Source organism: Penaeus japonicus, unplaced genomic scaffold (genome assembly GCF_977035675.1).
Source record: "Penaeus japonicus unplaced genomic scaffold, GWHDUDI00000001_assembly GWHDUDI00000003, whole genome shotgun sequence".
Lineage (NCBI taxonomy): Eukaryota > Metazoa > Arthropoda > Malacostraca > Decapoda > Penaeidae > Penaeus > Penaeus japonicus.
In genome coordinates this window covers 42,882,166-42,894,665 of record NW_028234405.1, presented here as the reverse complement: position 1 = coordinate 42,894,665, position 12,500 = coordinate 42,882,166, and the positions used below count along the sequence as shown (strand labels likewise).

Here is a 12,500-nt window from a genome sequence, read left to right as displayed (position 1 = left end):
GATTCTGTAATATGAATGACAATTACAAGCCCAAACTTTCTTTAAATTACTGAAAACTGATGTCTTTCATTTCTTCTCTGAGCATTATTGAAATATTCCACAGAGTGTAATGTGCTACCGAGCCAGAGAACCAGAATTAGAGATTACCTCTATTTCATCAAATTTTAAGTGGCATATCATTAAGAGTTCATGGGATGGAAGAAGATATGGTAGAATTGTGATTGAAAAGAAGTTGAATCTTAATTACCATAAAAACAAGAAAAACGAAAAAACATTAATCAATAATTCTCTCCCAGAAATCTCATGGTGATAAAATTGTTGGGTCTCAGTGCAAACTACAGGCTATGTAATTTGAAGTGTATTAAAAATTGAGTCATGCTATTCTCCATAATAACTGGTGGTTACACATGCTATTTGCATCTTCAATGGGCAGAAATGGTACATTGTTGGCCATTCATTGTACATATTTTGGGGATAGTAGGGAGGGTGGGGGGGACATGTAATTATCATTACTTTGAACCTTGACACTTTTCTTGGCATGTGTAACCAACCAAAAACAAAGCAAATCACATGTCATCTTAACAACAAAAACAACTGAGGACACTGTGGTAACAATAAGAAGAGAAAAAACAAAATAATTGCAAATGTCCTTACACAATCACTACTATGTATATAACTTTGTTTCTTTGTGTATTACCAGGTACAAAATGCTTGGAATTCCTTTCTATCTCTTACTTTTAACAATTATAATAATGACAGTATACAATTAAAGCTAATCTCTGCACATGTTTTTCTAACTTATGAAATAAGGGAAGTATATATTTTATTCATGTACTATATTTTCTAATGTTGCTCTTACATTTTCCCAAATTTCTACTGGATATTTATACAATATGACATTGCAGTCATATCTTATACAAAATGACTTCAGTAAATCATTTAATCAATGCAACAAAACATTTTCTATACCTAAATCTTGAAAAAAATAATAAATGCAAAAAGGTAATGTATAAATAATGAGTATCTATATGGATTCTGCTTGAAACTATTCATTCAAAATGGAGTAACATCTATCAAGAAACTAACAAACTTGAATAATGATTAAGATAAATAAGTATATAAATAAAGTAGTTACTGATGCTACATTGAAAATAAAAGAATTTCACTACTAATGCTTGGTTTCACTACTGTTCTTCCGAAAGATCTGACTGACTCGTAATGCGCTGGAATCGTTTGATAATTGTGCCGTTTTCCTCAAGCAGTCTCATTACCTCTTCTTGAGCTTCACACATTTCACGTAAACTGAAAATCAATGTTAAATGAAATATAACATTTAATAATGAAAAAGTATATTCAGACACCATCAGATAACATCAATTCTTAAGCCTAGGTTTCCTTATCCCAGTTTCTCAGCCTCCAGTTTTGATTTCATTACAAATATACTCCCTAGGCTTAGTGCATTTAGGCTGGTTTCAAAAGGCTTTTAATGATGTTTTCATTGCATAGTAATATCGAATATACTTCTAAGCCAATCATAGATCATAAATACTGCCAATGAATAAAATCAGCACTAGGTTTGGCTCTCCTAGTTTCCCAAATAGTGTGCCTAGGCATAGCCAAAAGGGTGATAATCCCCTACTTAACTTGGTTCCAGAGTCAGATAAAGTTAGTTGAACCCCAACTTCAGCAAACTGTATCTTAATGACTGAGGGGCAGAATGAAAATACACATCTTTATGATAAATATATATAAAAGCAATAAAATGTCTTCTGATGGCAACAGGCCTTAATGGAAGTGTACATAATCTATCCAAAGTTCATGTCTCTCACACATGGATTAGATTAGTCTTCATAGACTTCTGGATAGTCAAGAGGAATTTTTTTTTTTTAATAACCAAAGTCCCATGCACATACACAAATAAAGAAAGAGAAAGAGAAGTTAATGAATAAATAATAAATAAAATAAAAATAAGGAAAAGAAAGTGAGAGCCAGAGTCCCCTCCGACTAAATACTCACGAAAGTTTCAACCGGGCTTTATTTTGGCTTTCCTTCTTTGACTTTTGGGTCTCTTTAGGCTCATTTGTGTTGCCTGTCCCACTGCTGATCTTGGCTGCCCCTGTGTCTGGATTCTGTGAAGGACAGACCTATTAGCTTCTCCCTTTGAGAATCAGTCACAAGGTACTATTTGCAAATATCTAGTTATCTATCTATTTATCTATTCATAGTGAATGAGAGTGAGAGAGTGTGAGTCAGAGTTAGATTGAGAGAGTGTGAGAGAGTGAGAGAGTGAGAGAGCGAGAGAGTGAAAGAGTGTGAGTGTGATAGGGAGTAAGAGTGATAGAGTGCTAGTGAGAATGAGAGAGTGCAGGTGAGAGTGATAGAGTGCAAGTGCAAGTGCAAGTGCAAGTGCGAGTGATAGAGTGTGAGTGAAAGTGATAGAGTGCGAGTGAGAGAGTGCGAGTGAGAGAGTGCAAGTGCGAGTGGAGTGTAAGTGAGAGAGTGAGTACAAGAGAGAGAGAGAGAGAGAGAGAGAGAGAGAGAGAGAGAGAGAGAGAGAGAGAGAGAGAGAGAGAGAGAGAGAGAGAGAGAGAGAGAGAGAGAGAGAGAGAGAGAGAGAAAGAGAGAGAGAGAGAGAGAGAGAGAGGTGGGGGGTGGTGGGGGGTGACATACCTCAGACTGTAGTCTTGGATCATCCTGCAGCTTTTTGTCCTTTATGGCTGCCAGGAGTCCTGAGAGAGTTTGGTGGTATTGGTCCTCTGTGCTGCCTAAGGTATCCTGGAAAGAAACCACCAGCACCTCATGCTTCTCCACATCGGCTTCTTCAATTTCAGTCTGGACTCGCTGGACTTTGGCAACTCTGAGGCAAAGAAAGGGAATACCTTACTATGAGCTTGTGTATGTGTATCTGTTTAATTTGTCAATGTTTTTCTAAAGCAAAGTATTACTATTCATATCTTATCTACATCTATTATTCAGTTTATACCAATAATACTTTTCTACATAACCGTCAGAAATTAAGAAAGAGGGAGAGAGAGAGGGAGAGAGAGAGAGAGAGAGAGAGAGAGAGAGAGAGAGAGAGAGAGAGAGAGAGAGAGAGAGAGAGAGAGAGAGAGAGAGAGAGAGAGAGAGAGAGAGAGAGAGAGAGAGAGAGAGAGAGAGAGAGAGAGAGAGAGAGAGAATAGAAAGGAGAAGCATAATAATAAATATGACTCACTTGCACCAGTCAGCTAGGTTGTCTGTAGTGTGGTGCAGTGTAGCTGTGACGGAGGCCAGGAGGGTCTCCAGGGATTTTGCTGTTTCCTTCATCTTCATCTTCTCCAGTAGGTGAAACTGCTCATCATTAAAGGTAAGTGCTGGAAAAGTATGCCCATCAAGAGTCAGCGAGAAGGAAAAGACACCTACATGCTCTCCTTATTATTGGGTTAAAATAATTTCCTTGTAATTTCTCCATAGACTTACTTCTTGCTGCTCTATCTCTGAGCAAGTGCTGCCAAGACTCCCTGAGCTTGGTGACATAGGTGGAGGCTTTGTTTGGTGCCCTTTCTACGGCTACTGCGTTGTTCCCTGCCTGCTGCCACTGACGGCGAAGCTGGCCTCCTCGGACCACCCTCTCATACAGCTGGTTTACGACTGGCAGCATGGCATTTAGGGAGTCCCGAACCTAGGGAAGTTAAACGTATTCAGTACTTGTACTTTATGAAAATGGCTACACAAATCAAGATATGTGGTGATGTGTGCAAAAAACATAAAAGGCTAGAGTTTTGCACTCTAAATCATTCTGTGAAGAAGGTGGAATTTCAATTGTAATATCTCATAGCAAAATCAAATAGAAAAGAAAAAAACAAGAGGTAAATCCAACAATATATGAACAATATCTTGTGTTGTATCAGTCATTATACCATATAAATTGCACTCAAAAGACAATCCACTCTGTTAAAAGAAAACAAAGCACCTAACTACCTAAATCTAATTCTACTGAAGTCATGCCTTATAATTAATCCTGACTGGAATTTCCTAAGATTTTTCAAGTTGTTGAATCTTTTTGGAATAATAAGTAATAAGCAGTGAATTACTATCTTGTTACAAAAGCAAATATAAAGCAATGGAAATTTTGCTATGTATAAGGCATTGTACAAGCTAAGGAAGTTTCTTTTATTTATATACATTTCTGTACATTACTATAATTACAATGTGCAGTCTCTCCTTATCACTTCATCATCATCATCTTCATCTTTATTACTGAAGTTACTGCAGTAGATTATATCCCCTTCTTTTTCATTCCCTTTCTCCCTCCCTCTCTTTCTCCGACACTTTCCCTCTTTGTATATTCATCACTTCTAAACCCTTGGTTCTTTTCCAGTCAAAACTCCCAAGATGTTTAATAATATGGCAACCCTATCTTATTTGATATAGAACAATCTAAATTTAAAAGGAGGACTGATATAATGCTTAGTTAATTTTTCTAACAGCAAAGAATATCTGTCCGCGAAATAACGGGAATTCCAAAATACATTACATGATTAACACCAAACTTACCTGAAGTCAGCCAAAATATGTATATAAAACTGTATGTAAATCAAGATACTTATTTTCTGAAGCCCTAATAACAGTTCCCATCATTTTACAATAAACAATTAAGAAGAAACAGAAATCATAATCATAAACAATAAAACTATGAAAAAAACAAGTATAACATCATAACAGTGACCCAAATTATGATACTTCTGAAGCCAAATAGCTTTGCACAGCTGTGCTAAAATGAAAAAGGTTTGGTGTTCTACAAACTGATATTTTCCATGCCTTAACCCATTGATAGCGGATGGCATGATTTGCTGCTAAGGCAGAGTCGGTCGTAGATGTGGATGGCACCACGGCAGACAATGTAAACCCATAAATGTAAACTGTACATTTTTTATTAAAGCCGCGACCAATGGGTTAAGGGTACAAAGGTGAGACCCCTAGGAATGGCCTACTGATGACCATTCCACATTGATGAGTGTAACCATGTGAAATATGGCCCATATGTATATATATATACATATATATACATATATGTATACATATGTATATATATGTATATACATATATGTATATATATATATATATATATATAGGTATATGTGTATATAAAAATTGAAAAAAATCAAAGCAGACCTAGTCCTCATAGGCAATATTTAGTCATATTTATAGTAAGAAGCAACCTCGAGTATATTCATATGAAAAGCATTTCCTATTTGAATAATTTGTCACTCACAGTAAAGAATACTAGTTCTAAAAAGAAGGAAAAAATATTTTCCAAACTCCAAAACACTCACTACACCATATATAAAAGAGAAATATCAAATATTAAAATATCAAAATATTTCTTCTACCCTTAGATATAGCAATGATGAAAAACAAAACTCAATTTTTGCTGATAGATTACTGTCATCATTTCTGGATCATTCATTAACCCTCCCGAGACATGCTACATCTTAACCCTTTCCCGACGGGGCACGCTCTACGCAAAAACCCCAATGCGGGGCGATTGTAATATTGCATCGGAATCGTCACATTGGCATGACGCCCCGGCATCGGGAATTTAGCTGTGTAACACGAGTGTGACGCACCCTCGTCATAGGGTTAAGATGTTCAGCCAGGGATGGGCATCTTAACCCTCTCATGACGGGTGGTACAACACTGTACCGCTTGAATGCCAAATGTTTCTGGGGCGTTCGAATTATGGCCGGTTATTTCAATTGAATTAGGCAACTGTGCGCCCGAGCCCACTGGCATTGTGCGCAGTACAAGGCTGGAATGCCCCCGTCGTGAATGGGTTAAGATGGGAGTGCTTTCTATTATTTTCTATGGTAGGACATATGAGTCTTCATATATATTAGTAAAGTGATAATGATTAGCATCTGGTTTGATCAGGCATCATAACTGAAGGAATATGTAGCTTTTCATTTCAACAAAAAGATAAATGCAGCATGAAAGTGATCTAACCACACAACACAAGCCCGTCATGGAGTGGTTAATAGATTAATAGACTCCTGACTACAATATTCTTGTCTGCAGATCCTGAAAATGCTCCTTTTACTTATGACAAAAGAAATCCTCCAAAAGTTCCCATTCATTTTTTCCTCTTTTTTCTTATTCTTGAAGTTTAAACATACACATCTCTCATGGCCCCAACCCACAAACAAGCAAAAAAACAGACAAACAAAAATCTATCTAGGTAACCCCAGTAATGCTCTCAACTTTACACACCAAAATACTTTGGTACATTTTCACACACTAAACACTATTATGAGACACATGAACCTGCATATTTCTAGGGTGCATGTGGAGCACAGGTGAGAAAGAAGGAAAAAGAAAAGATAAGGCAGAAGTGACATGTATAAAATATGAAAAAAGAAAAGGGGGAAAAATGGTACAGAAAAGAAATATTAACAAAATGTAGAGAAAACAAAAGCTTTCATTATTTCTTGGCACAAACATCCCTTTCTAAACCAGAACAAAACTAGATGGATGTAAAGTTCTCAGTTGTAAAATCATTGCTAGCATTTCCTCTGATGAAGAATTGGAGGTCAATGGTGCATCTTTCAAAATTTCTTAAAATAATTATAAAAGAAAAAAGCTTTTTTTCATTATTGTTTTTCATTTAGGAAGAAATGTGATATTGAGAATGTTTAAAAGTGTATCAAAATTGAGAGCAAAGGTCTTTATCTGAAATCATTAAAATATTTGGAAGGTAGTGAGGGTGGCAATATATTCTGGAATCCCATTAAATTAATTCAAGAGCCCATTATGAATACTATTGTCTAATTCTTTGAACTTAAAACCAAATGCTTCCCTATTATAACTGATAACCTTTCTTATACCAAGGCTTTTTTCTTTGCCAAACAGGCCCCTAGGTATAATACAAATTTACATTAAAAAACTTTGGTAGAACCCACATAATTAATCAACTAAGGCAAACATTGCTTGTAACCACAAAAAGCCCCTACATCAAGGGATCTGGTGCCAGTGCAGTGTGACCCATGCTTGCATTTTTCAAAACACTCTAACCTCTAGTTACGATTGCACTCACCACCGTCTCCTCTGGGACTATGGCGCCCACAATCTCTTCAAGCCTCTGGGCTGGTGATTGGGTGGGCGAGGACTCCTGGGTTGGTGTGGCCTTGGCGGTTTAGTAACAAATACGTATATAATTCTGCTGCACATGTGTTAGCCTTACTGCCTATGTTTTGGGGATGACTGGTGGGTGTAGGGAGGGAGAGTAAAGAGAAGGAAGGAGAATATAGCTTGCATTAAGGGAGGGAGCAGGAGGGAAGTGATGCCAAAAGTGGAAATGGAAGGGACTAAGGGAGGGGATATTCATGCACAGTGAAGTATTACAGATTAATGAAATTTGCAATACACATATCTGCACTTACAGCTTTCTCAGCATCAACTTTATTGTTGACTAGATCTTCAAGCCGTTCCCTTAGCGGTTGAGAGCTGCTATCCTGATTCCCTCCACACATCTGAGTCAGCATAAGGAACCTTCGGTGATTGGCTACCAGCTGACCAAAACGATCACTTACAGCTGATGTAAGTGACTGGACGTGGCCAACACGGTTTTGTAGAGTTGTCAACTGGTTGACAATCACCTCACTAAAAAACAGATTCCATTTTAGCACTTCATGAACTTCATGATTCCCATTCAAATCAAACATACACTTTCTAAGATAGAGAAAGTTAACAGTCCATCCATGTGACAGCTATGAGCTAGTCTGCTTACTTACATGAACATCAGAACACTATAATCCATCAGGTGGACACATTTTGAAAAGTAGTCGATCTTGCGCTTGATAGCATGACCAACTGAACACATTGACTTTCCCACAGCAGCATCGTGCTCTACGCTTACCAGGGTTGGGAAGCTACCAAACTTGACAGCTGTGAAAAAATAAGGAGGAGATATCAAATTAAGAAAACAATTACCTCTGCTCATAGTGGGATCACAAGAGCTATGACCTTCAATTGTTCTCTTCAGTGTTGCTACTGTTTTCCTGATCTTTGCACTTTTATAATAGCTTAGTAGTACTAATGCAATGTTAATATACACCATAATATATTAAAATATAAAAAAAACTGAAACTGTATAAACTATAATACATTAAATCACAATCTACATTATGTATATAAAACAATAATAAAAAATTTCCAGTTTTTAATTTACATGGCTAAAACTTGATGGGAGTGAGAACTACAAAAGAAAATATACTTTCACTAACAAAGAATTGGACAAATCTCATTGTCACTGAGTTATTCTTTATATTTTTATTCATATTTGTATATTCATTCATATGAATTTCAGCAAGTTAAATTTCTTTACAGCATGGAAAAAGGCATGAACATGTAGGAATTAATTCAACCCCTAGAGGAAATGAAGATAAACACAACCTATATCAATATTCCACAGTAAGTCAGAAAATTATTATAATATTTTCAAGTGTCACAAAGTAGATTTCAACCTTTAGATTCCAAAAATGAAACTTGTGTTTTTGTGCGGCTTGAATTAGCGTAGAGAAAAGAGATCGTTTTGTGCATTTATGCATCAGATCATAAGATGATACACCCTTTACAGGTTAAGAAATACAGCACAGGCTAAGGCACGAACAGTACCCATGGACCTGAATGATATCTCTCCAGTCTAGCATTCCTACCTGGAGTTTCCGGCAGAGTGAGAGTGATGTCATCATCTTGTTTTGAGAAGAGGACCAAGGGCGTTCGAGGTGTTGTCGATGGATAAGATGATGATGGCTGGTCTGGAGCCACAATATCACTCAAGTGTTTCTTATCATAAAGGAGAAGTTGGTTATCTGGATTCATGTCAGTCTGTTCACAAATGAGGTATTGCAGTTCTTCATACCTAGTATGGGAAAGAAAATTAATCTTATAAATTTACAAGCCTACTTGGAAAAAGTTGCCTATATCACAGGAAATTAACACTGAGAGTCTCACTAGTTGTTTTATCCTTTCCTGGCTTAATGTCCATTATGTATAAAGTATAAAGAACAACAAAATTTATGTTTCATGCACACTCACCTGTGTTCTGGATCCATGTATACTGTAAGAGGCTGCACCTTGTTTACAAAGAAGACATGAACCACTTTCTTACTCAGTATCATTGTAACTTCCTGGAAGAACCTCTCAAAGTTCCACATTCTTTGGGGATCAACCTCAAGAAGGCCAGCCAGTAGAGGTGTCACCAATTTACGAAGACCCCTGGAAATTATAATAAGAAGAATGTTAAATTTGCCAAAACTACTTGGTAATTACAGTAAAATGAAGTCAACTACAATGTCAACCTTTTCCACAATCTTCTCTTCTGCTATTAAAATTTTGTCAGTTGTCTTTTAGACTAAATTGATTCCATATCAATAATCTAATTTCTTTACACTTCAATTGACATTCTATACAGACAAACAGGAAATGTTGAATCTTTAACCCATTCCCGACGGGGGATTTCTAGCCTAGAATGTCCAAATGCCGGGGCGTTCGAATTATTAGGCCTAAATCAATTGAATAGCTGGCACAATACTCCGGCACTGGCTTTTGAATGCGCGGTACACTGTCTGTACCTCACCCCCTCCTGGTGTGGGTTAACACATGCCAATTACAGCAGGCTTAACTGACAGGTTTCAGGCAGCTCTGTGCACCAGTCAATTGGCCCATTTTCTGAAGTCTGTACACCTGAGATAACTCCTGGAGCCTTTTCTGTTGTTATATGATACATAGTCTCTTTGTTACGACGACCTCCATATGGACGGAAAGGAAGCTGTCCTGTGGCTACATGATAAAGAGTCACACCTGTTGACATACAGAAAGCAGCGTATATTAATGTTTAAATAAATATCATTGAAATGATGATACAATGTAAGTTATATTTTCTTAAAATCTTGTGTAGCCAAATATAAAATAATTAACCTGTCAACTAATTATAATGAAAAAAAAAAGTCATACCAGAGAAATGAACACCTATAGAATAATTCTTTATTTCAGAGCAATGGAAAGGTATTGCTTTCACAAAAGGTATACTATAAATTCTCGGTTGATAAAAATAAGTCTCATACAGTAACATTTCACCTATAATAAAAAATAAAAAAACATATACTTTAGACCAGTTTTAGTGAAAGGCTTACCTATTGACCAGAGATCCACCCTGGCACCAAAGGTCTTCCCAACAGGTTTTCTGAGCACTGCACGTTCATACATGTCAGGGTGCTGCAAGAAATATCAGACAGTAGTATCTTGGGTAAAAAAGTAATCCCATGATAATTTACAAAATAATGAACACTTTGGAGGTTCTAATTACATTCACTGTTTAGACATCACTTTATAAGGTTGATCCAAAACAAATACTTTACAGCATTTGATCAAGTAGTCGATCTACAAGCCTGATAACTATCTGATATCACATAATTGAAAAAGAAACAGTAAAAGACAAGGAGTCTGATTACTGGATAAATAGTAAGTGGAGAAACCAAATGAGTTCATGAGAATGTTAGCTTCTAATTTCTATCATAGAAAGAGAAGAAATTAAAGATAAAAGTTTTACAGCTTACCAAATATTCTTCTGTTCCATATAACGACATGAACTGCTGGTCATCTTGTAATTCTCGAGCAGCACCAAAATCTGTTAACTTATAAATAGTGGACCCGTCAACATCGGTAAACTTCATAATGTTTCCTGGTTTGAGATCCCGATGTACTAGACTGTTGTCCCTCAAGTGTTTCATCCCTGCAGCTGTAACAGATAATGAAATAAGAAATTATTTGAAAGTGTTTGATTTATATTATAAGAGTGAATTAAATTGATGGTACTAATGGTACTACTACTACTATTACAACTAAAAACAGAATCCTTATTTGGGAGTGAATGAATCATTTTTTATCAAGAATGCAACTACAAAGATCGTGTTGTAGACCTGAGCAAAACTATGATGAAATGGAGGAAAAATCCGAAAGGAATGCAACACTAACCAAGATGTGACAGCACCAAGATAAATTCGTCCTCTTCCAGGCCATGACTATTCTCTGGGTCATCCAGAATGTTGAAGAGCGAGCCCCCAGTGCAGAGTTCCATCACAATCACCTTCCCCCGTCCTTCTTGCTGCTCAAATGGAAATAAGTCCAAGTTAACAAATGACAAGAATGACCCCCTCTTTAAGAAAAAAAAATGAGAGAGAGAGAGATTTTTAACTGGTGGTGGTGCATTTTCTTTCCCAATGATAGACTGAATATGTTTATCAATACTCTACTATTCTACTTAAAAATATGTATAGGGATTTATCCCTGTCTCTCTGTGTCTCTGTCTGTCTGTCTGTCTGTCTGTCTGTCTGTCTGTCTGTCTGTCTGTCTGTCTGTCTGTCTTAGTGTCTGTCTGCCTTTATCTTCAATCTCACCTTTCTTTAACCATTCTGAAATGGGTCCCACCTTTAGATATTCAGCCTAGACTGGGCATCTTAAGATGTGTATTTTCTGTTTTTTTAAGACTTATGGTATGTTACATATGATATATTAGCAAAGTAATGACAATTATCATTAGGTTTGATAGGGCATCATAACTGAAGGAATAAATAACTTGCATTTTCAACAAGAGGAAAAATATGGTTCAATAACGACCTAACCTTGCAAACATGCCCGTTGCAGAAGAGTTTAACACAAAAAGTCCTTGAGAGAAGAATAAATAAACACGACAGAAAAATCTATCACAGGCAAGGTACATAGCATGTGGCCAAAAGATACCACAAAAACAGAGTACATACCTCTTCTTCTATAGCCAGGAGTTTTACAATATTCTCATGGTTGACCTTCTTAAGTACTTCGAACTCACGCATCTGTACCTCATGTGGCCGCATGTGTGAGAGCTGATTAAACGTCTTGACAGCAACCGGTTCTCCAGTGTGCTGAGGGAATAGGGATATGTTGGTAAAATTCTGATCCTTCTTGAGTTCCTTTCATAAACTACTACATACATTACATATCACTACTATTGTCTGTAATTTCATTTGACATGGACGATCTGATGATATCCCTATATTTCATCAAATGTGAATCCACCTCATCAGTTTTATGCCCACTATCAAATTTTCTTCTTTCAAAGGATATTCAAAATACTATAATCCTATCAAAGTAAGTGAATCTAAAATAGATGATTAAAGTTGGGGTCCTTCAATGTATGGGTGATCTGTGGGTTCCCATATCTCATAAGAAAATGTAATATACTATAAAATAAATAAACACATAAATAATGAGTATTGATCAGACATATGTTAGGGAATGGGGCTTTTCCCTGTCAAATCAAAAGCAGTGGAAGCACTACTGACTATAATAGTATACAACACTCATTCAGAGGGTCATGAGGTTAATGCAGGAAGCAAAACAGAGTCACAACAACAACTGCAAAAATAATAATAATGCTAATCATCATTATCATTTTAGTGAATTCTTTTCTGAGTACTTACTCT

The 12,500-nt window shown here is 36.6% G+C and overlaps 1 protein-coding gene across 9 annotated transcripts in view; it reads right to left on the bottom strand.

Annotated features, from left to right (window-relative positions):
* The window catches only part of IKKepsilon (I-kappaB kinase epsilon), a 31,104-nt gene that overhangs the window by 291 nt on the left and 18,313 nt on the right, over positions 1 to 12,500 (bottom strand). For 7 of the 9 annotated variants that reach the window (XM_086532951.1, XM_086532940.1, XM_086532936.1 and 4 more), the window contains 16 exons: positions 12,498 to 12,500; positions 11,799 to 11,939; positions 11,014 to 11,143; positions 10,596 to 10,777; positions 10,173 to 10,254; positions 9,654 to 9,840; positions 9,076 to 9,255; positions 8,694 to 8,899; positions 7,770 to 7,923; positions 7,419 to 7,638; positions 7,073 to 7,162; positions 3,460 to 3,661; positions 3,215 to 3,353; positions 2,671 to 2,857; positions 2,017 to 2,129; positions 1 to 1,302 (listed from right to left, as the gene is read on the bottom strand). The exon at positions 1 to 1,302 is cut by the window's left edge and continues 291 nt beyond it; the exon at positions 12,498 to 12,500 is cut by the window's right edge and continues 108 nt beyond it. In XM_086532951.1, the coding sequence (XP_086389077.1) occupies positions 1,185 to 1,302; positions 2,017 to 2,129; positions 2,671 to 2,857; positions 3,215 to 3,353; positions 3,460 to 3,661; positions 7,073 to 7,162; positions 7,419 to 7,638; positions 7,770 to 7,923; positions 8,694 to 8,899; positions 9,076 to 9,255; positions 9,654 to 9,840; positions 10,173 to 10,254; positions 10,596 to 10,777; positions 11,014 to 11,143; positions 11,799 to 11,939; positions 12,498 to 12,500 (2,334 nt within the window). In that variant the 3' untranslated portion in view covers positions 1 to 1,184. The remainder of the gene's footprint in view (positions 1,303 to 2,016; positions 2,130 to 2,670; positions 2,858 to 3,214; positions 3,354 to 3,459; positions 3,662 to 7,072; positions 7,163 to 7,418; positions 7,639 to 7,769; positions 7,924 to 8,693; positions 8,900 to 9,075; positions 9,256 to 9,653; positions 9,841 to 10,172; positions 10,255 to 10,595; positions 10,778 to 11,013; positions 11,144 to 11,798; positions 11,940 to 12,497) is intronic. The other 2 variants (XM_086532928.1, XM_086532967.1) reach the window with 2 other exon arrangements.